Source organism: Parus major, chromosome Z (assembly GCF_001522545.3).
Source record: "Parus major isolate Abel chromosome Z, Parus_major1.1, whole genome shotgun sequence".
Lineage (NCBI taxonomy): Eukaryota > Metazoa > Chordata > Aves > Passeriformes > Paridae > Parus > Parus major.
In genome coordinates this window covers 54988565-55011922 of record NC_031799.1, presented here as the reverse complement: position 1 = coordinate 55011922, position 23358 = coordinate 54988565, and the positions used below count along the sequence as shown (strand labels likewise).

The 23358-nt window shown below is 38.3% G+C and overlaps 1 protein-coding gene across 4 annotated transcripts in view; it reads right to left on the bottom strand.

The window, feature by feature from the left end:
• Nucleotides 1–4600: 4600 nt before the first annotated feature.
• Nucleotides 4601–23358, bottom strand: part of SNCAIP (synuclein alpha interacting protein) — an 87479-nt gene continuing 68721 nt past the window's right edge. For 3 of the 4 annotated variants that reach the window (XM_015615063.2, XM_019005324.2, XM_019005325.2), the window contains exons 8-12: nucleotides 20538–20707; nucleotides 14691–14783; nucleotides 11249–12317; nucleotides 9362–9429; nucleotides 4601–5173 (exon numbers count right to left, since the gene is read on the bottom strand). In XM_015615063.2, the coding sequence (XP_015470549.1) occupies nucleotides 5089–5173; nucleotides 9362–9429; nucleotides 11249–12317; nucleotides 14691–14783; nucleotides 20538–20707 (1485 nt within the window). In that variant the 3' untranslated portion in view covers nucleotides 4601–5088. The remainder of the gene's footprint in view (nucleotides 5174–9361; nucleotides 9430–11248; nucleotides 12318–14690; nucleotides 14784–20537; nucleotides 20708–23358) is intronic. The other variant, XM_015615068.2, reaches the window with a different exon arrangement.

Here is a 23358-nt window from a genome sequence, read left to right as displayed (position 1 = left end):
GTGGGAAGTTTTGCTAACACATGACCTTCATATCCTTTGCTCCAGTTCTGTATTTACTGTTTCTAGTTCTGCCCCTAGCAGACTGTGCAGACCAGCAGGGGCATTATTTCTACCCTCCTTTTTAGCTGTGTACTGGAAAACTGTTGTCTTAATATCTGCATGCATATACAAACGCACAGATATATGACCAGGCCACAGCTTTTTGAACTGCATAGCCCCTGAATTTGTCCCTAAGCTGGAGTTTTTCCATACCCATCTAAACGTAAGGCCATGTTCATGTCTGAACAGGAAAGAGGGAAAACTCCTTTAGGGCCTTTTCCCTTCACTTCCAGACCCACGATTTTCTTTTCTTGGAGAAGTATTGCCTTCTTAAAACAAACATAAAAGCTAGCTCTGTGTTCTAACAGCATCAGGATTTCTTATCAGTTTCCCAAATATACCCTGAATAATTATTTTCCTTCTTCCTGTCCACTGCTTGCCAGTAAGCACACTGGCAAAACACCTAACTGTTAGAGTGGGAAAGGAAGTGACTCTGCAGCTGTCAAAGAAATGTTCTCCAGGAAACAGATGGCTAGAGCTATTATTTACAGCTGACCACATATGTTAGACTAAAGCCGTCCGCACGACAAAACCTGGAGTATCTGGAAAAGAGGTGATGCATTACCAAATGTGTGCTAAGAGGATGGGTGGTTGGTGCTGTGTATATAGCACCCTTCTTTAATTGGAAGAGATTGTGTGGCATATTAAGAACCCATCTGATCTCTCCTGTCTGAAGTCTCTGATAGTTGGATCAAAGTTACATATTTGAGTGGCCACTATAAGGAAGAAAAGATGGGTACAAATAGTGAATAGTATGTCTGGTGTATGCAAGAAGGTGATAGGGCAGCAATATTCTACAGAGCCAGAGCATGAACTGCAGGTTAAAAAAAGCCCTCCCTGGGCTTTTACACTTGGGCATACAGTGCTCACCATAGTTGTGTCTGAAGGATATTTTGGTTGCAGGGCATGTACTGTATTTCTCTTGCACAACTGTTTGCTTACTTCCAACCTCAAAACGCAGAGAAAAACAGTTATACAAAAACCAACTAAGTAACAGCCCATACGTGAGCACAGATGATGTACTGTTGGAAAGACATTTCGGAACTTGCAATAAGAAATTAAATATATTTTGAGAAATTACTCCTACTATGTCATTGAAAAAACACTTCATGACAGACAAACAAAGCCTTGCAGTTTGACACAACAAATGCAGGGACTACATTTTAAACTAATCTTGCTGTTGATTTTTCATCAAGTAGGTTTTTAAAAGGCTAAGAAATATTTCAAGCATATGAAGAGGTGAATCTTAGTCTACATGGGAAGTTGTCATCCCTTGAGACCTGTTTACTAATCCATTAATTCATACCTGGCATATGATGTGCTGACATTTTTACTTTCGTTTTGACGGTTTGCACGATCATATTCTGACGCTTCTTGTGATGGTAGGTGATGAAACATGCAATAAATCAGCTCTCAGCATCTTTCTGAGACAGTTACCATTTTGTTATAAATAAGTGGATGTATTTTTTTTTTTTACTGTTACGCTGTCAGTCATATTTTGTTATGCCATTGATCTTATGCCAGCTTGATGTTACAAAAAAGTTTCTGAATGACAGTTACAGTGAAATGAATATTAAATCTAAACGAACTAGTCTCTTCCACTTCATACAACTATGCTGACTATAGTGATTTTACTTATTAATACCTTACTAAACTAATGCATTTGACCTCTAACTTGGACATTGAAAGACAAATAAATGGAGTATTATGAAAATGAATAAATGATGAAAAAGGATAAACACCAAGAAGCTTATTCTGACATATTCTGGGTGACAGATCATGAAAAGTTACTTCATGTATCTGTGGCATCCAGAGGTACAGTTTTACTAGGACACACATTGGTTCACTAGAAAATCACTGACTTCTTTGATCAAAAATTTCTGAGTGGATGGAGGACCATCTTTTATGCAAGAGCTGTAATCACAAGGGGTTTATGTTCCTGCTAAAAGCTTTTAGTAAGTAGTATTTTCTGAAGATGTTTTGGTGGAAATTTCCTGACCATCTCTTCTGCCTCTGGGAAATGCTTATGCTCTGCTGACAGAAGCCTGACTTAGATTCATGCCAGAAGGGATATACTTGGAGGATTAGAAACTGAACAGGAGGAGTAACGACACCTGGATTTTATAGCTACTGAGGATACAAATATGTGAAACACACAGGCATCAGCCAGCTGCAGATCACAGAATCAGCATTTCTCTAATAGGCATGACATCACGATGTACCAAGTGCAGGCTTTGGGGCCCTGGGGAGGAAAGAGACTACAAATTAGGAACAATAAAATCAGCAGTTTATACAACATGAGTTCACCTTAAGCCTTCCAGACACTACTTTTCATGCTTCCATCAAGCTGGCCTCTTTTCTGAACTAGCTTGCCCCAAAATATTTTTCTGTTGCAATGTGCTCAAGAACCACGGATGTCATTAACCACAGACCCCAAACATCTCCTGGCATTGTATTATCTCATGTAATAACTTGCATTGCCCTAGGATACTTGCATAATTTGATTCTCCACATGCTGTATATTCTTATATTCTAACATCCTTGGAAATTGCTACATTACAGAGAGCAGATAACTTTTAAATCCCTAGTCTCTAGAGTAGGCAGTTTCTTACTTCCAGGGTTTGACAATATTTACATCTTGGTCTGCTTCAAATCCTTTCATGGAAATTCAGTTTCATCCCCTGCTTCAGCTAGGTACTGCAGACTGTGGCAGATTTTACACATCTCCAGTCAGTCAAGATCACTCAGCAGGACTGCTGCTTCTGCCAGTCACATGAACACAGTCAACTCTTCACATTCTCAAAAATGCAAATTGCCAGTTTGTTTTAAGCCCCTCTGCCAGACATAGAATCTCTCCTTTTTAGCTCTCTTTCACCACTCTGGCAATTGCAGCACATGTGTCTCTTCTCATTTTGCTTTCAGATTTTTCATATGCACACAGATGACAGGAGGCCCAGTTAGAGGTATTGCTGTTCCTGGCTCACAGATATTTTTGGAGGTTTGGTTGTTTCTTTAAACAGGTCAGATAGAGTGCTAGGTTTATCACTTTAGCTAGAAAATCAGAGTGCTGCCAAGTGACAGATAAGAACTGTGGAAAGAATTTATGAATTTTATTTCTGCAAGTACAAGCTTTTATTTTTTAATATTGTGTGGGCTTTGGAGTGGGTTTTTGTGTGTGTGTGTGTGTGTGTGTTGGATTTTTTTGTTTGTTTTGGTTTAGTTTTTTTGTTTGGGTTGTTTGTTTGTTTGTTTTTCTTGTGTCTCAGTTGGCCCTGTGTTATCCAGTAGGAATCTGTGCTTACCCAAAGCCTACGAACAGGGTGCCTGGGGCATTCAGCCATCCTGGTCCATGCAGGATGTGTGGCCAAATGTGACATCACTCTCAAGCCTGACACAAAGAAAGACATTTATGACACTTAATTAAAGTCATCCAAAAAGTAAGTAACTATTCCAACAGCTTCACTATCTCAGTTCCCTGTAGTAAGTAGGAAGGGACTAGCTGGTTCTCCTGGCAAGTAAGAGATATCTAATAGGTAGAATGCGTCATATTCAGGAAGTTTCTCCTCACTGACCATAAATGAAACCCAACAGTCAAGATAAACACAAAGAAAAGGCAAGAGAAACTGCACGGAAAGCAACTCCGTTGTACTTAATCAAAATCCTCATGTGCCCACATTTTTTTAGTTACTAGTTCTGCCTTTGCAGGAATTTAATTATCACAGTATTATAATTTTTATGTCCCTGCCCACTACTGGGAGGTTGGAACTAAATGATCTATAAAGGTCCTGTCCAGCCCAAACCACTTCATGATTCTATGACTGTCTTTGTGACACATAAAAAATTTCCTTGGCAAACCTTCTTTGACTTCCATGTGTTCTATTAGAACAGTCAGCAAAATAAATCCTCATGAATTTGGATCTTTCTCAGCAAACTGTAGCACTCTTCAAATGGAAATAAATCAACATAATCAAAAGAAGGCAAATATATACACATATATTTGCTATAAATAAATGTGACAAGTAAGGATTGCCTAGTAGTCTGCTTTTGGATGTTGTGCTGTAGGACACATTTGAAGAATGTACTCATAGTTTACCACAAACAAGGCAAATTTTTTTTTTTTTTTCACTTCTGAAAAGTTAAAAGAACTCTCAGAAAAGGGATCATGACAGCTTTGAGAAAAGGTGGATTAGAGTTTCAGCAGATTATGCAATAACTTCAACAAAACTGAACATACTGCCAGTACAGGGCAAGTAGCATTAATTGGTTACTTAAAATTGCATTTATACTTCTTGCATTTTTTACATGTTTTAAAGCTGATAAAGAACTACTAAAAAGCAACTCTTAAACTAAAGAACTATTTAAAGCAACTCTTGACACAACTAATTGACTGAAATCCAGAAACTGGACGTTGTCAAATTATCAAATGAATGTCAAAAAGAACAATAAAAAATTAAAGCTTGAAAAAGGAAATTAATATTAGGAAATATCTGGACTCAGTGTGTCCTATTAACACCTTCTTTATTTCCTTTTTACAAAAAATAGAAATAACAACAGATAAAACATACTAAAAAAAAAAAAAATCAACGCTTTTGCCTTGATCTCACTGAGGAGCTGCACAGGCAGAGTCCTGGATGAAACTTTGACAGTATATGCTGTTGACAAAGGCAAATAAAGATATATGACAATATATCCATGCAAGACACAAAGTACAAAACGTGTTCTGTGGTCTAACAAACATTTTGGAGGTTGCAAGTGTCATAACAATTTTCAAATTGTTACTTCTGCTCACCCATGCCTTTACACAGCACAGTTTACAAACAAGTTACATATACACATATATCATAAAAAAGATTTGTAAATGGTCTAACTGATACAAATTAAGGCATCCTAACAGCTGCTGTTTTGCTGGTGAAGGGTATGTCTCATATTAGTGTTTCCAAAAGGCTATATTTCAGGTATTTCAAACTAAGTGAGACATCACAACGTGGTTTAGAGGAAGAATTCCTGCAGCTCTGGCTCTTCAGTACTCTTTTGAGCATCAGATTTCTGGATTTTCCAGTTGATGTCATCATGCCTGGAGAAAAAAAAGGAGAAAATTACTCAGTGGTAACGCTAAAAATATAAAGGGGTTGGCAATGTATTTATTTACTCTGCTTTGTTCCATTTTTATGTGCTGAAATATGAATTCAGCTTTCTCTCTGGGCTTATTTTTCTAGACATATGTATGCTGTGCAAAATACTTTTTAATTTTCTGGATATTTCCTGAGTTATAACCTCCATTCTGAAATCAAACCTGAAAACCAATGGGATGATGAAGAGCTTTTTAAGTGTCAGCATTAATTCATGTGCTATTGACAAGTTCTGGTAACAATGCAGATACAGAGTATCAAAAAATTCCTCATACTTTAGAGAAAAGTATCACAGTGACAGAAAGATCCACTACAATCAACATTAGACATATCCTATTGGTTTCTGACTCTGCCTGTAATAGAATTATCTTGTCCTCGTTAATAATTATCAGGGAGAAATGAACCTATCTATCTATAATGTATGAGACCTGAATGACAGCTTGCCAATTAGAGTAGAAAAATTAGGCACAACATATTTGTAGCACTCATTTTCTTCACTTTCTTTCATATGTTCTTGTTCTGAATTCCCACTATATTCCCATTCTCTTCAATTAACCTTCCGACTAATTGCTGATGAAGCATCCAGTCCACAGCAATTGTCAAACCCATTAAGAGCCTCACTTTAAGTTATTACTACTGAAAAGCAAAAGTCCTACAATACAATCATGATTAGCTGGTTTGCTGCTGCAAAGAACAGACACTAGAGTGAGAGCAAGAGTGTGCTTGAAGAAGCTTGCCTTTAATTCATGTATCGGTGAGCCTGACTCTTGTAAGCCAGAACAGCTTTATTTCAGTCTACAACCCTCACACAGAACCAAATATTCCCAAGAAACTTATACTTAGGATGATTAGATAACCTGGTGGTTTCTTCAGGGTTTAACAGAAGCTGACCTCAGGGACCATAGTTTTGGGTCCTAATAAGAAGCATATGTGTGATCATTATATTTTAAACCCCACTTTATACATCTAAATTGCAGTTGTCACCTACCCAAAGCAAGAGCAAAAGGCACAGAATTGAACCAGGTGAGACCAGCTTTGCAGGACTGAATCTGAGGAGGTAAAGGAGGAGCTTAACTCTTTGCCAGACCTACATGTTGGCATTTTAATAGGCATTGCTGCTATCGTAGTGTTAACTGTGTATCTTTACTACAGGAGGCCTTCTAAGGCTAAGATTTACCTGCTGCATTGGCTTGGGCTTGCAGCACTGAAAGAGCCCGTGGGTGGGTTCCCCATGTAGAGAGGCTCACCAAAGACCCACTTTGGCAGCTCTACAGTTGCAATGTGACTTCAAAGAGGTCACATAAAATGTATGTGAAAATGTATTACCAATATTTCTAATTGGTAACCAAATTTCTAATGAAATTTCTAACATCTTCCAGTGCCTGTATCACCAGGCAACCAATACATCCTCTCATGCAACAAGTAGTGATGCATGATCACAACAGTTCACCAGAGAACTAATGTAAATCTTCTGTGACAAAGGTACTTTCACATTCATGTTATACTCTGCTGATATGAATGGTATGATAACTATTTTCTTAGACATACAGATAGGCATTCTTTTTCTGGAGGATATATTTGAAGTTGTAATTTATCCAGTATTAGGCCTAGCAGTGGGATATGTATTAGGTTAGATACATTTGCTGTTTCAGAAGCATGCCCATTTTACTATCTGACAGACATCTAATGATGGATTCTGCTGAGTGCTCCCATGTAGGAAGCAATTTTTGCTGTTGATAGCTGTACCTAATACAGGGTTTTATACTGATATGGTGAGTTACTGCTTATTTTAATGTAATGTAGATCTCAGATGACTTAAAATGTGGGAAAGAACTGTTCATTGGCATACATGTAAGATGGAAAAACTACTATGAGTTTTTGCTTGGAGTTGTAATATGCAAAAACTAGATAGTCCTTCCAAAAGAGGAAAAAATATCCAAAACTATATTACACATCCAACAATTTCCTCCAAGGCTTTAAAAAAAAAATAAAAAAAATTTAAAAGGCCACTAAAATTTTAGCACAGTTGTCTACTATTAAGCTGTGACCAGCTTGAAAAAGTAAACTACAAAGCCTTAATATACTTTAGGGCATTTCTAATGAAAACAAAATAACAAATGAAAAGAACAGAAGCTGAAGAAAAAGGTGCTGGAAACTAAACAACTGGAATGTCATTTTGCTGAAAGTAGATCTTTTATAATGACTTCAGATTTCAGGAAATGCTAACAAAATCCCCTATATAAGGGTGTAGTGTCAAAATGGGCTTGGGACAGTGTTCAGAAATATAACTGTCCAATATAAAAATCTGTAAAGGTTTTAACCACCGAAGACCATCCTGCTCTCCAAAAAATATTTTTTTTTTGTTTTCTTTTTCTGAAATAGTTCTGAAATGGCAATTACATAGTCTCCCCAGGCTATCCAGGGAAAATTCAAACAGTGTCCAGGAGCTTGTAGTGCACACAATGGTGATGTTCTTTTAAGATCTGAATGTCACAACTACTGGGCATCATGTAGTTGACAAATGTCAGGCACCCATTTTGCTATTCAAAAATCACAACATATGCTAAAGGTCACTGCAAAGGCTAGCTTAGAAGCTCTGAGAACCTTCAGGTCTGTGTCCTGATTTCTGAAAACCAAAATACAACTTCTATTCTTACGTGGTATTTGGGAATCTCATGCCACAGACTTTGACACATAGTTTTCCTACTTCCTAATTTTTGGGTACTGTAACAGCCTCCTCAAGCTGTGCCCTTCGTGCACTCTGTTCCTTCTTTCCTATTCTGGCTCTCCATGTGTCTATGGTAATGGGGGCAGCTTTAGGACATGGTGCGTAGACCCACAGTGCCTGGAGGGATAGCCAGGAGTTCATGCCTAGCCATCACCCTCCCAGCAAGTGACTGCACAGACCTGCAGTGGCAGCCAGACTTCCCCTGTCTCTCACTTCTGGGAAAATGCCACATTGCCAGGGATTTCTCACACAAGAGCATTTACGCAAGGCAAGTGACAAATTACAACAACTGCCAACATCTGGGAGATGGCTCTAACATAAGGATGAGATTAATCATTTTGCATTAATCTTTAATCTGGACAGCCAGCTGGATGTTTTGACCGGAAGCTGCCCCCTGATGCTCCCCTCAAACTGCTGCTATTCAGCCTTCTGCAGAGAAGTTTCCCTCTTTTTTTTCACGAGAGAATGAAACCTCTTGGAAATCTTACGGTTTCTGGTTTCACATACACTGTGCCAATGGCTTCTGGACAAGACTCTCATTTCCATTACAGAAATTGAGTTTTTAGGTATGGGAAGGTCCCGGCAATAAAGAATAGTGAATGGACCTCCCTTCCTTCATGTATTAGATATTTAGAAATATTGAAAGTGACTTAGGGTTTTGAACTGCAGAATAACTAGTATCAAACTACTTACATTTCAGTTTAATAGAAAAAGAAAAAAGGAATTTGTGAATGTTAAGAGTTAGGTGAAAATGACAGGTCCTTTTTAGAGACCATTTGCTTATAAAATAAACAAATATTTTATCAAGTGGTGTTTTTTCTAACATATCTTTATGGAATTGAGGGACTGGTCTCTATCTGCCTGAATAATCCTGATGGAACACGACTAAATTAAGGAGCTTGAATACAGGCACAGTTAATCAGACTTAAAAATGAAATTTAACTTCGAAATCTAAGGGAGAGTAAGAAAAATGTGTGAAAATAGAAGAGCACTTAGACTTAAAGTACAGCATTCTGCTTCATGTTCTCTATATTCTCTATTTAGAGATGAACTGTGGTCTTTTTGCTCTTCTCATGAGAGGAAATTTAATTTCCATTCTCATCTGGTACTTGACTTTTATTCAACAGAGGCAGAATACTCAGCCAAAGTCTGCTATACACCCTGGTGGATTTATGAGACTGAATACTTTCTGTACTTGCTTGGAACTGAAACCCTGTAGCGAGTTCAATTGTGACATCAGCAGAAATCCATCATAAATTTCTGCTTTTCTAGGAATTCAGATGTTCATCTGCTTTCCCTCTCATGAATCAACTGATTCCAGTGTTTCAGTTACAATGTTAACAGACACATGCAATTTGAGAAAAGGCAACAGAGATGCTAAACATTACCATGCATAAGCACATACCAAGCAAAGTTACACAGTTCTTCATTCAAGGTGCTAGAAGAAAGACTGGTGTAGTTGAAGTAAGGATCCTAAGGAAGTACAACAGCATATCAATTAAGAGCATGCACAGAGCTTCTCACATGCATAACATGGAAATCTACTAAAACATGCAGCCAGATAGCAACAGTAACATTTTAACAGATTTATTTTTGTGCCTGAATCTATTACCTCTTTGAAATATATGCGGTGGTCCAGTCAGTTGGTATGAACATTTATTTTTTCTACAGTTCTGATGCTGGCAGCAATACATGCAAACATGGCCTTTTCACAGAACAAGCATTTTACGTTGCAAGCATCAATACTGTTAGAATTACCTGATATAATCCTTCAAATTTCTTATGGAATTACAAAAATGACTCATGGCCTTGCAACCTATCAGAAAATCTGAAGACAGTCTGTCTTTTCCTCTGCCACTATAAAAACTGATTCACCCATTTAAAAAAAGAAAAAAAGCACCAGTGTGTTATAAAAATACTTAGTTAAATTGGGTGTTCAACTAGATGGTGCATGTCTTTAAATACTCAAATCAGTAGTTCATATTGTAATCCTGAGTAAACCTTAAGAAATGCAGTCCCACTTCAATTTAGCCCTTTAGGTCTCCTTTGAATTTTTCGTTTAGTTTATTTTAATTTCAGTGTGCTATAGCACTACTGGTCTAACAGTACCCACTAATGTGAACTATTCACTATTTCCCAGTTCTCTCTTTCCACTGTTTCTTTTGCTTCCTCTTTGCCTAAGATTTTCCTGTATTATTCTCCCATTACCTTGTCATATTTTTTACAGTATATAATTCACTTCTGCTGCTTCCCTTCCTATTGGCCTGCTTTATGGTGTTTTTTTCATCCTGAAATCTTCATTTCTTTCCATCTACTGCTTCCCTCCCTCCCTGTCTTCCACAGAGGATTAAATCATCTACCATTCCCTCTCACTCACCTCAATTGTATCTCCAGATGCTTACACTTCTCTCCACAAACATACTGCACCCACAGTATTTCCTACATCTGTCTGTTCTATTCAGTACAAAATCAAAGAATCACAGAATTAACTACGTTGGAAAAGACCTTTGAGATCATCAAGTCCAACCTATGACCTAGGCTGACCTAAAACCTTGAAAGATGCAGCTGTTCCAAGCATTTTCTCCTTTCTTTTATACAAGAAGACCAGCCTTTTAACTGTGCACACCCCTCTTTCCCTTGGGTTTCCAGAAAAGGCACTCTGAGTTCACTACAGAGAGATGGGAAGATCTGAATCCAGTATGTTTTATGGCAGGCCAACCATATGCTCTGATACAAGAAGACTCTATGCTATGAGGATAAGGTGGTCAAAGAAGACTTGTCAATGACAGCTTCAACACCTAGGGTTGGCTGTAGCTCCCACAGAAGCAGGAAGGAGCATTTATGCAATTTTTCCTTGTTATTTTTCTTATTCTTTTGGCTTCATCAGTCTTCATAGGACAGGACAGGGCTAGTCCTTCAGTTATTTACTCCTCAGAAAACCCATGGTTTCAAGACTGGCATTCTCATCGTATGTTTTGTCACTCACTGCAACAGCAAACATCATTTCCATGTGAATCAAACCTCTGTGGAAAGCTTTCAACACAGAATATGTGAATCATGTGCCCTAAGAGCACAGACTCTATACATAAGCAATACCTGCCGCTCCTTGGAAAATTCTTCCAGAACTAAAAAGTTCCAGAACTAAAAAGATGGGCTTTCTGTAGGTCAAATACAATAAAGTATTTGTCTGTATCATTTTGCGAAACAAAGGCAGAAGGAAGAAGCTGTCAAACTTATGCATTACTTAACGAGACAAGAAAATAAAGGCCCCTCCTTCTTTCCATGTACTCACTGGCTTGTTTCTTCCTTTTGAGACAACTGCTGGATTTCCCTTGCTTTCTGTTGTCTTCCTTCCTAGTGAGGTAAAAGGCAGCGTTGAGGAGGTTTTGATGAGGTTTGCTGTTTGACAGTTGTTGTTGTTATTTTGGTTGCCACTCAGTGTCTCCATTATGGACCGAAAGGCTCCAAAAGGCCTTTTCAGCTGATCCCCTGCATGCTCCCCAGAGCTGGCTGGAGCCCGCATGAGTCCTTTGCTCCGGTCTTTATCCTTTTCCTCATTTAATTCTGACTCTGCTAGTTCCACCTGCACCACAGGCTCCTCAAAAGTTACTCGCAGTTTCAAATTCTGAGAGGTTCTTCGCTTTGAAGATGGAGACTTGAGAGCACTCTTAGGGCTGGTGGCAACCTTCTGGGCAGTGGCACTATCCAAGCTGGATGGAGAGTTGTCTCCACAAAACTGGTTTTGAGGTACTGTACCAGACTGATACGGGGCTTCATTATCTGGATCGCTGCTCTCCGAAGTAGGGGAAGGACTGTGGCCGTCCACAGACTTAGAGACCCGGATACCAAAAGGGAAGCGCCGTCCAGCTGTGGAAGTGTGCTTCTTAAGCATCATGTTCAAACTCTCTGTGCTCTCAACACTCTCCACTATAGGCTGAGGTCTTGGTTTATCAGTTCTTTTCACAGGGGTGTTCTTGTGCTCCTCAGAATTAGCTGAATCTGTATCAGACTCGCTGAGAGACCGCTGCATCAGTTGCCTCAGTCGGGCTAACTTCAACTCCCTTTTCTCTGGCAAAATCTTCTTCACGTTCTTGGAGGATGCATGAGCATCCTGAAATTCCAAAGTCAGCTTTTCCTGCATACAGACATTTTCAGAGATTTCCTTCCCCAACAACTGGCGCAGGATTTTATCTGAATCCTCATCTTTTATCTTTGCTCGAGCACGACTAGATGTGCTTGTTCCCAAGCTGCCAAGAATCTGAATCCCATCTTGGGTGTTCAGTTTACTTTTTGGTGGAGACAATTCATCAGCTTCAGATGGTTTCCACTGGAGTTTGCTAGAAGCAGGAGATGATGGCAAGCTTAAAGAAAAAAAGAAGAAATGTCACAGCAAATGAAGGCATACCAAAATGTGAAACCAGCATTTTCAATGTATATGTCTGTCTCAGTTTATTGTTACTTTTCCTTTTCATCACTACTCACATGGTCACTACATCACTACTTCATCACTGTGATGCCACAGCAAAGACCACATAGAGAAGGATGCAATACTGTTTCCACTCCTATGTAGAATTTGAGTATCTTCACCTTCTCTTACACAAAAAAAAAACAAACCTCCTTTTTTTAAAATATCAAAACTTAGAATGGCTATTCAAACACCAAATATGACTTTATGAGGAGAAGTTTCTTAGAGAAACCACTCCTATTTGTGTGAACTGACATGCAAAAAATTGCCACAAGGCCAAATGCCTACTATCCAAGTCATGTAATAGTACAAAAGTAGCTTACTCTAAGTCCTGTGAAAGTACCACCTCTCTGCATAGCAATGATTTCATAAATCTAAACTGCATCTGGTATTAATAATAACAACCATATAAGACCTCATAAAAAGTCAGGGCAATTTGCACTCAAAACCTTTTCAGATATGAAATACTGAATAGCAAGAGAAAGGTGACATGTATGTATTTCAATACAAACAGAATAATAAATTAAATTTAGAACTCCAACTGTTTTACAGAAGGAAGCAGCAATTTCAACAATGCCTGATTTGTGAAGAATGTAAATTGCAGAGACCTTTTCCTGTGGCATATGCTAGAGCTCAAAACACTTCACATTCATAGTTTAAACTGCTTTTCCTCTAAGCAAGGAAAAATTTTGGTTCTTGTAAAGATTCTTCGGCTCTGACGAGTTTCAGAGTGTTGAAAATTCACATGCCTCTACTAAACACCTTATGTTCAATTAATTCTATGTTTTTTTTCCTGAGGCAAACCTAAACACTCTGAAGAACATGCATTATGTTCTCTTAGATCTGCTACTGCCTCTTTGGATGATAAAAATATCTACAAGTAGATCCAACTAGAAGGAAAAGTAGTAGCCAAGTATGAAATTATAAAATAGAGTGTAATTTTCAGACTTGCTGACTTAACTAAAATGATGTTGAAGCCTACCCTTTTACAGAAATAATGAATGATGAGGGATCTACTTTCACCTGATCTTATCTGATACTGAAAATGAAACAGTCCTGGTGCAAACCAGAACTTAGATAAGAGACCACTTGGAAAGATGAGGCAGCAGAAATCGCAGAAACCAAATGAGCTGGAAAACAATTTTTGGTCCCATTCTCCCTGTTGAGCTGGCACACAGGAAAGACAAAGATCACTTAAAACAGGCAAAAAGCCCTTTTTCCAGTGTGGTTTTCTCCTTCAGCAGGAGTTTGGAGTTTACAGCCCTTTCCTAGATGAAGTTCCTTTACACAAATGCGTCTCCAATTGTAATGTCTTTGTTATCAACAACTTCAACTGTTTGCACTTGTCTGAAACAGTACACATTAAATTCTGGGCCACAGAGCATTTGTACAGAAAAATGCTCATGATTCTGTGAGAATTGAAAAAGAACAGTCACTGACCCTGCAAGTTCATACTTGATGAACCAAAGCTCAGATCGTCAATGGCTGCAGAACTTTTACGCCAGCTTTACAATTTCACATGCATGTAGCTCCCTAACAACTCTGAAACAGGGAGAAGCACTGTATATGGCTTCCAGAGAGAAAAATGTATTAAAAACAAGGATAAACCGAGCTCTATTTGCATGTGAGTTACTTTATTTCTTTCAAAATCATCTTCAGATTGCTGTGAGGGTGAAGTCATGCTTGCTTCATCTGGTTCCATGATGATATCTCGCTGTCAGAGAGATCCAGTCCTTTGTCTTCCTCTTTAATGTCTGAAACTTGTGTTTCTCTTTGTGACTTCTAACAGGATAGGTAAACAATACATAAAGTTTCCAGAGTTTTAACTTTTTATACAAGCTATGGCAGGTAAAAGATTTAATGACTATAAGAAGCTTTATAATATGAAAGCAGGTCTTTTTGGTAACTTTTTATAACTTAGTGCTGAAAGTAATGTATGATAGACCAACAAAACACCAAACTTTACATCTTTCCTAGGGTTTCTAGGATTTTCTGCTGTTCATCTAGTTCAAAATATACTACACTCCACTGTAAAATTGGCTTTCACTCTATTGGGAAGCAGGAACCATTATACTCAAAAATTTCCAATATTTTTCAGCATTACCTGCTGTCAAATTCCAGAAGCTCAGCTTTGAGTTCATGAGGTAAAACCCCCACATCTTCTTTACAGAACACATCTACTATTTAGCCAGATGACAGCTTCTCCTGACAGCTGATATATTATGAAGATGTGCAAATACAGGCTGCAGTACAGTTCCAATCACCTTACCTTGGGGATGTGGGCAGCGACTTGCCTTCTGACCGCTGAGCTTCTAAAAGCTGCTGGAGCTGGTTCTGTAATGTCACATGTTCCACAGTCTGCCTGCAAGAAAATAGAAGACTGTTTACCTCAAACTGTAAAACTGACTGCAGAAGCAAGTTACAGGAAAACTGATACTACCCTTTCAACTTTGTATTAAAGAAAGAAGTCCTTTTCACCTGTACTTTATGTACTGAAAAGAGAACTTATAATAAGAACATAGAGAGTTTGTACTTCTGTCTGAATCTCTGCTGACACTTTGTAATCACTGTACAAGAATAACTGAGAAAAACCTACTTGTCAGATTATTTATTATACTTCATGTAAGGACAAGTGTGTGATCATAAGCAATAGTGAATTGAATTGTCAGTGAATTGCCAGCTTAGGGTCATCTGTTTCTTACTTGATTATGGAAAAGAATAGAAAGCACACAGAGTAAGAGTAAGAAGTCACTTCCTAAGTTCAGTGGATGGCCTTAATCATCTAAGCTTGGGGAACTTTCTATTTGCAAATGAACTCAAAGCTTCTGCCCACTGGAAAGGATTGGTCCAAGCTACAGCTGTGGGATGGAGTTAGGTATTTTATGTCTGTACCACACCAGCTTGTTGTACAACCTTTCCAAAGGTCCCACCTGGGCTCTGCATCCACCTTATCTCTGTGCTATATATACCCAAGTCTATCACTTTCAGTGTGGTGATATGATCTACATTTTTTCAAATAACTTTAGAGACCAGCAGTTAAAAAATTGCAATAGTACCTAAAAATTGTTAGTAATATGAGAGTGATATTCACAGTACAAACTCCATTCTCCATTTATCACCTGTAATCACAACTGCTGTCCTGCAACATACCCATTTCCCCAGGAAGGTCTCAGCTGAGCATAATAATCTGCAAAGCCTCAAGTAGTTTTACAAGAATGGCAGATCAGCTTGCCACAAAAACGTCTTCTTTTCCCTGCTTCCATACAATTCCATTCTTACATCAAAACACCCCTTTTTGCTGACCACCACAGATCACAGATAACGTCTGTTTAGTGATCTGTAATTTCCAGTGCATCTAAACACTGCACAGATAGAACTATTAGAAAAGTTCTAGAAATTAGATTTAGAGGTTTTTATTCCCTGGTCCTAACCAAATGACCATGGGTAAATCACTTTTTATCTGCTTCCCCCGGACTCTGCTTCTGTTGCTGTCTAAGTAATATGTTTTTAGTACTTTTATTCTTGTTGGATAGGCAGAACTAAGGCAGTTCTCTACCAGTGAGCTGGACACTTTCCTAGCTCACATGCCATCAGCAAAAGGTTTAGTTGTGTTCCAGATGTAGTCCTGAAAAATGGCAATGTCAATGCCAGAAAGAATCCAGATCACTTTTTAGACTACAGGTTGTACTTGCAGGCCTGGCAAAAAAAAAATGTTTTAATGTATCAAAGTGAGTTTGAAAAGTGCCATAGAAATAAAGGTGTGATTCTGGCCATACTGCCTTGCATTTTACAACACAGCCATGCTTTATGTAGATCCTTTCTTCCTTAAATTTTCCATCTTCCTTCCTCTGGCCTACACACTTCCTTAGACTATTTTAAAATTACTCCTACCATCTGTCAACATTAGCTTATATTGTAGCTCCCCAGATACTCTCCTCTAAGAGCCAGTGAAATTCTTTTTAGGTTGTGATGCAATTCATCTGTTTTCTTTTCCTTTTATCATTCCGTCAATTTATTTTTCTAAATAATGCAGCTAGCAGTTTTTCATGTTTTTAGCTTCAGTGGAGATCTCCAACATGTCTTCCTCTTGAGGTAATGTTCTCATTCCACTTAAACAATTTATTGTGCTAAAAGAGTTGAAGCTTAGTCCATTTTCACAGTTTATCTAGTTAGTACAGAAGTCACAGAGACCCACACATCTTGCTAGCACTATCCCTAAAATATAAATAACATGCATCTGTATCTATCTTTATCCATCTATATCTATATCTATATATCTATATCTGTATCTATATATGTATATCTATATCTTCCAAGATAACACTGGAAACAGGGGATCACAACTTCTTGGAATAGCAATACTGTAAAGTATTAAAGCCAGATGGATTTAGAAGATAAGATCTGTGTAGCTTCAGGGGTAAGAGGGTATACTTGTTTTATCGTAACTGATGACCAAATTCTGGGGATCTTAGCCTGTGCTCCCAGTGAGTAATATGTAAGGACCCTTTGGTGTCTAGTTAGATATCTGGGGATCCCAAATACCTCCTTATGAAATCAGGGAGTTCAGTAACTGCAGAGGGAATAGGCTGAAGCACTGGGCTCTGTAGGAGTACCTCTCTTAGCATGTTTTATTTTACTCCTTTTTTTTTTCAAATAACACAAGAATGACTATACTACAAAGCAGAACATAAAATGGCTTAACTAAGTAAAAAAGAGATGAACATTGCAAAGTTTATACCAGGTTTCTTACTGTATGTCTATATAACATATTCTAGCCCCAAAAAACTCCACCCAACCAAACACCTCAACAACTTGCACAGACTTTACCATACCACTACAGAGATTTTTTTTTTATTCAATCATTTTTACAGCTACTCTTATGATGTTCCAGGAAAATAATGGATTTCTTTCATACAACACAGAAAAGTGCCTACAAGAGAGAATACCAGATTATTTTCTCAATTTTTGACTCATGGTTTGTTTTGATCTTTGCATTGATGGAGATTTTTGCTTGATACCATATCAAAAGAATCAGTAAATGTCTCACTCAGTAATTGATTTGCCCATCCAGGTCTATAAATGTAGGACAGTACAATCTGGAAATGCAGGTCCATTGTCAGTCAGCATTGCAAAAAGAAGTCTATGGAAGCACTCACTTTAAGTTATTAATTATGACATGGTTTCCTTGGACCAGGAAAGCCCAAATAAAACAAGTTAAACAGCACGTAGGAATTTTCTACACTGGCAACTATGGATTTTTTTGGGCAGGTGACATCAGTGAGAGAATAACTAAGATTGTAAGACTTGTGAAGACCTTAGGAAGTAAAACGAAAGCAAATTGTTTTGTATAGTCTCATGGGAAACTTTTGTGACTGTTGTAAGTATTTTTTTTAGCTCAGAAAGTCATACTGGATTGAAAAAAAACTACTGTAATTAGCAAGAGATTTAAAGCAAAGCTTGCATTTTGTAGCCAGTAACAGCATGTCTTTAACGGCCACTTTCCTTTCTACCTATGGAAAGAATTGCTTGTTTTTTCCCTTTTGGGGGGAACCCACAGTTAATCCTCTTGTGAAGTTTCAAAGGAACATTCGTAATTTCCACTTACTTCCCTCTTACAAATATAAAGGCTTTTTCCCCTGAATGGAGACTTAGTGTCAGCTCAGAATATTTTTCTGTACTCCGCTGTATTTGTCAACTGAGCTGCTTTGGTTCAAAGAGCTGAAAGATGTGAAGATTGCAAAAATGTGATGTTACTGTTTTAATTCTGTGCCTTCTCTTAAGGACTGGCTGCAAACAGTATGAGAGCTTGGAATAACTTCTCTCTAACTCCTCTGTGTTGCTTGATGACTGGAAGAACTATAAAAATAGAGTGGAAGATGAGACATCCTTCTTTGGGTGAAAACCTTTGAAGATATAGGTCCTTATAGTTTCTGCACTGTTTTTCTTCTTGCAGAGTATCGACCATTCCAGTCTTCCTGTGGCTGGGAAAATAGTGTTACCAGAGGAGGCTCCTTTATTTCATCAATAAGGCACTCAAATTAAAGAGGACTGCATAATCAGCTCATGCTTATGGAAGCTGAAGGAAGGCTGGGAAGCACATAAGAGGCCTCGGTGTTGATACTGACTGTTCAGGTAATCCATCATGATACAATCATACTTCTTCCATGTCTAGAACAGTGTTCATTAACCCTGGGAGAAGTAGTTGGTGAAAATCCAGGAAAGCCAGCCCAGGTTGCAGTTATTCCTACATAACAGCTATATGACGTACATTTGGAAGAATTAGATAGCAACCTTGACTTCCATCTGTTGCCATCTAATGTCTTCAAGATCTTCAGAATTGCTTTCAGGATTTTCAGAGGTGCTGCAGCCAGTGAATTCTCCTGTGCTAAGGGTCCCCTTGACAAGCTGTTCAACAGATATACTTTGTACCATCCTCGGATTTTTCAGAAGGATGAGAACCGCAAAGCAGGGCAACAGTCTTCTTCCATTATCCCTTCTGGCTCCTGAGCATGAGCCTCTGAACATGGTCCATTGCATCTATCAAAACCACTTGTGGCCTGAGGCCTGCAGCCCAAATAGCCATGCAGAAGCTGCTCCTTCAAGCAGAAAACAGATTATTTCACTGCCTCAGTAAACTGCAACAGGGTTGAGCAAGAGACAAATCTTTGTAGAATAGGGAGAAAAGGCTACTGCTGCACTTACTGAAACTAATCTGAATCCTGAAAAATAGGCTGCTGAAGGGAAGTAGATTAAACTCCAGCTGAAACAAGCAAATAAACTAATCAGGAGCCAGACAAGAATAATTTCAATGACTTCCTATGGATGCAGTCTGTGAGACAATGGGAATACTTGGAGAAGTGTTAATGCTTTTGTCATGAAAGTCACAACTAGACTATTTCTGTGGGAGTAAGCAGCCTCCTGACTCACATAATAACTCCTTTTTTTCCATATGAGAGGTAAAACTTTAATCAAATACTGGATGAGAACAGAAAAGAACTGAAGCATGGGTATCCTGTGGCTGCCACCTCTGCTTCCTGGTGTGTGTGTGGTTTGGTTTTTTTTTACTGCTGAATTATGGGGAAAACATATTTCATTATATATTGATATGAGTCAGATGCTAATGCTGTCTTCTAGGGAAACACCCTATGTTTTTTTGTTTATATTTTTCCTTTATGTCAGTGTTCACAGAGGTGCTACAAGAATGACTGGTGGGGCTTAGCTGTGTCCTGCAGTGGGTCTATTGCAGAGAGGTCTGTTAGCAAAGGAAAACCCCTCACTTGTTCTCACTGAGGCCACTCTGCAGCTCCCCTACTAGTAGAGTATTGTAATTTATACCCAGTACAATTAGTTACACATTTATCACCATAAAATGATATGGTCTCCTTGAAACATGGGGTTGTCAGAAGTTATTTTCATGAACTGTGATAGCTGACATCTTGATCATGTATCTGTGCTGGAACAATTTCAGGTCAGTGGTGATGGTTTCTAAGAGTCTTATGAGGATAGTGACATGTTAAGCCACAGTAACTGCATCTACAATTAAAACAAGCAATTAAAATAATTTTTGTTTCAAAATAATAGGCTCTTTACAGAATGCATAATAAAAACATACCAAAATATTAAAAGCAGTTCATATTAAGAAATATAGAATAGAAGGTATTTCCTGAGTAGCCATTGTAGGTTTTGGTGACTTTCCAAGACCAAAAAAAAAACCCCTTCCAACTATTATTTCCACTATTCCTCCCAACATCAGCATGCAGCACTGTAACCTGTACATAAAAACATGCTATATGAAGAGAAATTGTCATCTGTAATGATGTGATTGCAAGATATGCAAAGGGAAAAGGGACTGGCTTTCTTCATACATACCCTTTTCAGCTGCCACTCCCTTCATGTATGTACACAGCACAATGCCACAGAAAAGAACAGCTGAAAAACAGCTGCTAAAGGTGAAGGGACAAATACTTGAGAGCAGGAAAGAGTGCAGAAATAAGGTAGAAATATGACTTCAAAATATCATATATAAGAAGAAGAAAATAGACACTGCTAATAAACGGAAGATGAATTAGGTTATTGTTTTAAGATCAATGCCTCTTGCTAACAATGAAACACTTACTCCTTCAGCTGCTTAGTCAGCTTGACAACCTGAGAGGCCAGTGACATACATGTCTCCACAACTACTAAGTAGCGGGAACACATGGTGTGCCCGTGCCGCTCAGCACTTTGTGAAGGTTTCTCTCCCACGTGGTTCTGCATGGTCACATTTGCTCCATATTCAACCAATGTCTGTGGAAACATAAATAGGGAATAGTGACATTTGTCAGTGTAAATCTCTGTTGTGACTTCTGATCAGCCCAAGAATGGTTGGACAAGCACGCCTGGGTAAATGCTTGAAAAACATTACTCTAAGCCAGTCATTTTTAAAATTCAGTCTCTGACAAATCTGTTTGCAGCTTGAATTCAAGCCAGGTACCACTAAAATCTATCACTCAGGTGCAACAGTAACATAGTTACTATGAGCTGCAATTCAGAAGAGCTATAAAGAGACTATATTTTATATATTATTCCTTCCTCTCCCCTTGAAGTTCTACTAAATTAATTTGTTTTCCGTTCATTCATTTGTACAGCATAGCATCACTTGTAGCATTCATACAGTGAGTGGGACTACCAAATGAAAACAGAGGACTTCAGAGGACTTTAATTTGGCCACCTATTGATTCTCTCCTGTACCACAGTAATAAACTTTTTCAGATGCACGTATCTATGCATTACAGAATACTGTGGTAAGTTTACACATGGCAGACCAAGAAAAGACACAGAACACCTGCTCTAGATTGCATCCTGGTCCAGAGCAGCATGAACACCTTGCTAGCCAGTTTATAGTGAAGAGTGATGAGCTGTAATGACTCTGTTCTTGGGATCTTCACACTGCAAGGTATTGCAACACACCCTTAGAATCTCATTTTAGTAATGTCTTTGCTATAGTAATTGACTCCTTTTGTTGGTTAGCTCTCCATTTTCTACCACAGCAGAATCCCTATGTTTAAAACACTCAATAGGGAAGTCTCAGTGTCTTGACTCCTTAACTAAATAACGCTTAGATACGAAAGATAGGGCAGATACTTCAGGTCAGACAGGCACAAATTTCTTATTGCAGATAAAGAACTGTACAATGGCTTTTATCAATCTAGTTGGAATTTTTTTTGGGTGGGGGCGGGTTGTGGCTTTTTAATGCTGACAGAAGTCTCATTCCTTTGCACTTGCTTGGTTAGTCACTATTTTCTTCTGAAGAAACACTGAAATATGTGTCAGCTTTTAGTCTTCAAGAAAAATAAAATCTTACACCCTGATGTATATACCTGTATTACTCACTGTACCAGCAGAGAAACCTAGCTTGCTGCTGGAGAACCATCCAGGTTGTAAGCATGACATCTGAGTTATTCTGAGACTAGAATAAAGAGCATTCTGTGTGCATAAGAAAGACTGGCTGACCTCAAGCCATCCAATAACTGAAGCAAGATTTGAGATCAAGCCTTCCCTCTTTATGATCTGTTTGTGATGATCAGTTAGGAGCTATTTGCATTGCTGGAGTAGGTAAAAATAGGATCTAAATATTCTCAGCAATGCTTTGATACACACTGATACCAACCCCTAGGAAAACTTGTGATCCTATACAGCCAGAAACTACAGCGTCATTAACTTTATACATACACCTACAGAAGACAAATTGCATGGCTGAGCTCTTGCTTGACTTATCCAAGCAGAGCTGGTAAACCAGTGAGGGTTGGAGTGACTTGGCTGACCACAAACAGTAGACACAGAGATCTCTACTTCTGATGACAGAGAAGTGGAATGGGTGGTCTGTCTGGTCTGCTAAAACCATACAGAAAGGAAAGTTATGAACTCTTGCACTACATCTCATATCAGTAGATTGGGAATAATCTGTCAAGAAAGAAACCGAAGGATAGTTATGACCTTGCAGGAAGTAATCATATAGTTTGAAACATGATAGGAGTGTCATGCTCATAAACACAGTAAATGGGACAGGGAATCACTGACAGCCTGTGATTCTTCAATTTTTATGCAGCTGCCTATAGTTTCCCTTTACCACTTCTTTCTTCTTACCAGATTATTCACTGTACATTATTTTAAATAAAGCTGTAATCTTACTGGGCACAGGGCTTATTTTGTTTCACAGGACAACAAAATATCAACGACATTTAAGACTGTGAGCTGTTATTGAAGTGATATTACTGATAATGTGTATTTTTATCACCACTAGATACTTTAATGAGTTATTTCTCATAGCCTCATTTAAAAAAAAAGGCACTTGTTGAATTGTGTATTTACCTAAAATAAAATAATCTTTAAAATTCTAAGCCATTTATTAAGGTTTGTTCTTCACAGGGAAAGCAGGGCTAGTCTCTTTGTTTAGTTTTATCGTTGAAAACAGCCTGCAGATGTCACCACTCTGTTCAAAATAATCTACACTTCTCCTCCAAATGCGCTGCACATCTTGATGAGGCACAGTTGAGATAGCAACCCTAAACACACACTCCATAGCAACCCTAGGCATATCCTCTACCAAAACAGTGCCCCCCACTACTGAATCATAAACATTTCCTCTATCCATTTTTCTCCAACTGATCATAGCAATTGGCTACAATACAATAATAAATCCACTAGATTCAGGATGGATGTAATGGTTTGTTTATTGTATTCTCATATGAGTTTCTACAGGATCCATTCCTCATGTCTTTATGAAAAAAGACATGTCCTCTCAGTAAGAAAATGCAGTGATGGTAATGTTCTCCAAATCTATTTGATGTCTTCTTTTCAAGTCTATTCATTCAGCTCAACCTGTTTTTCTTTTTTATTATGTGATACCCTCAAACTGGCTTTTATAGAGTTATGTCCTCTTGGACATAACTCTATAA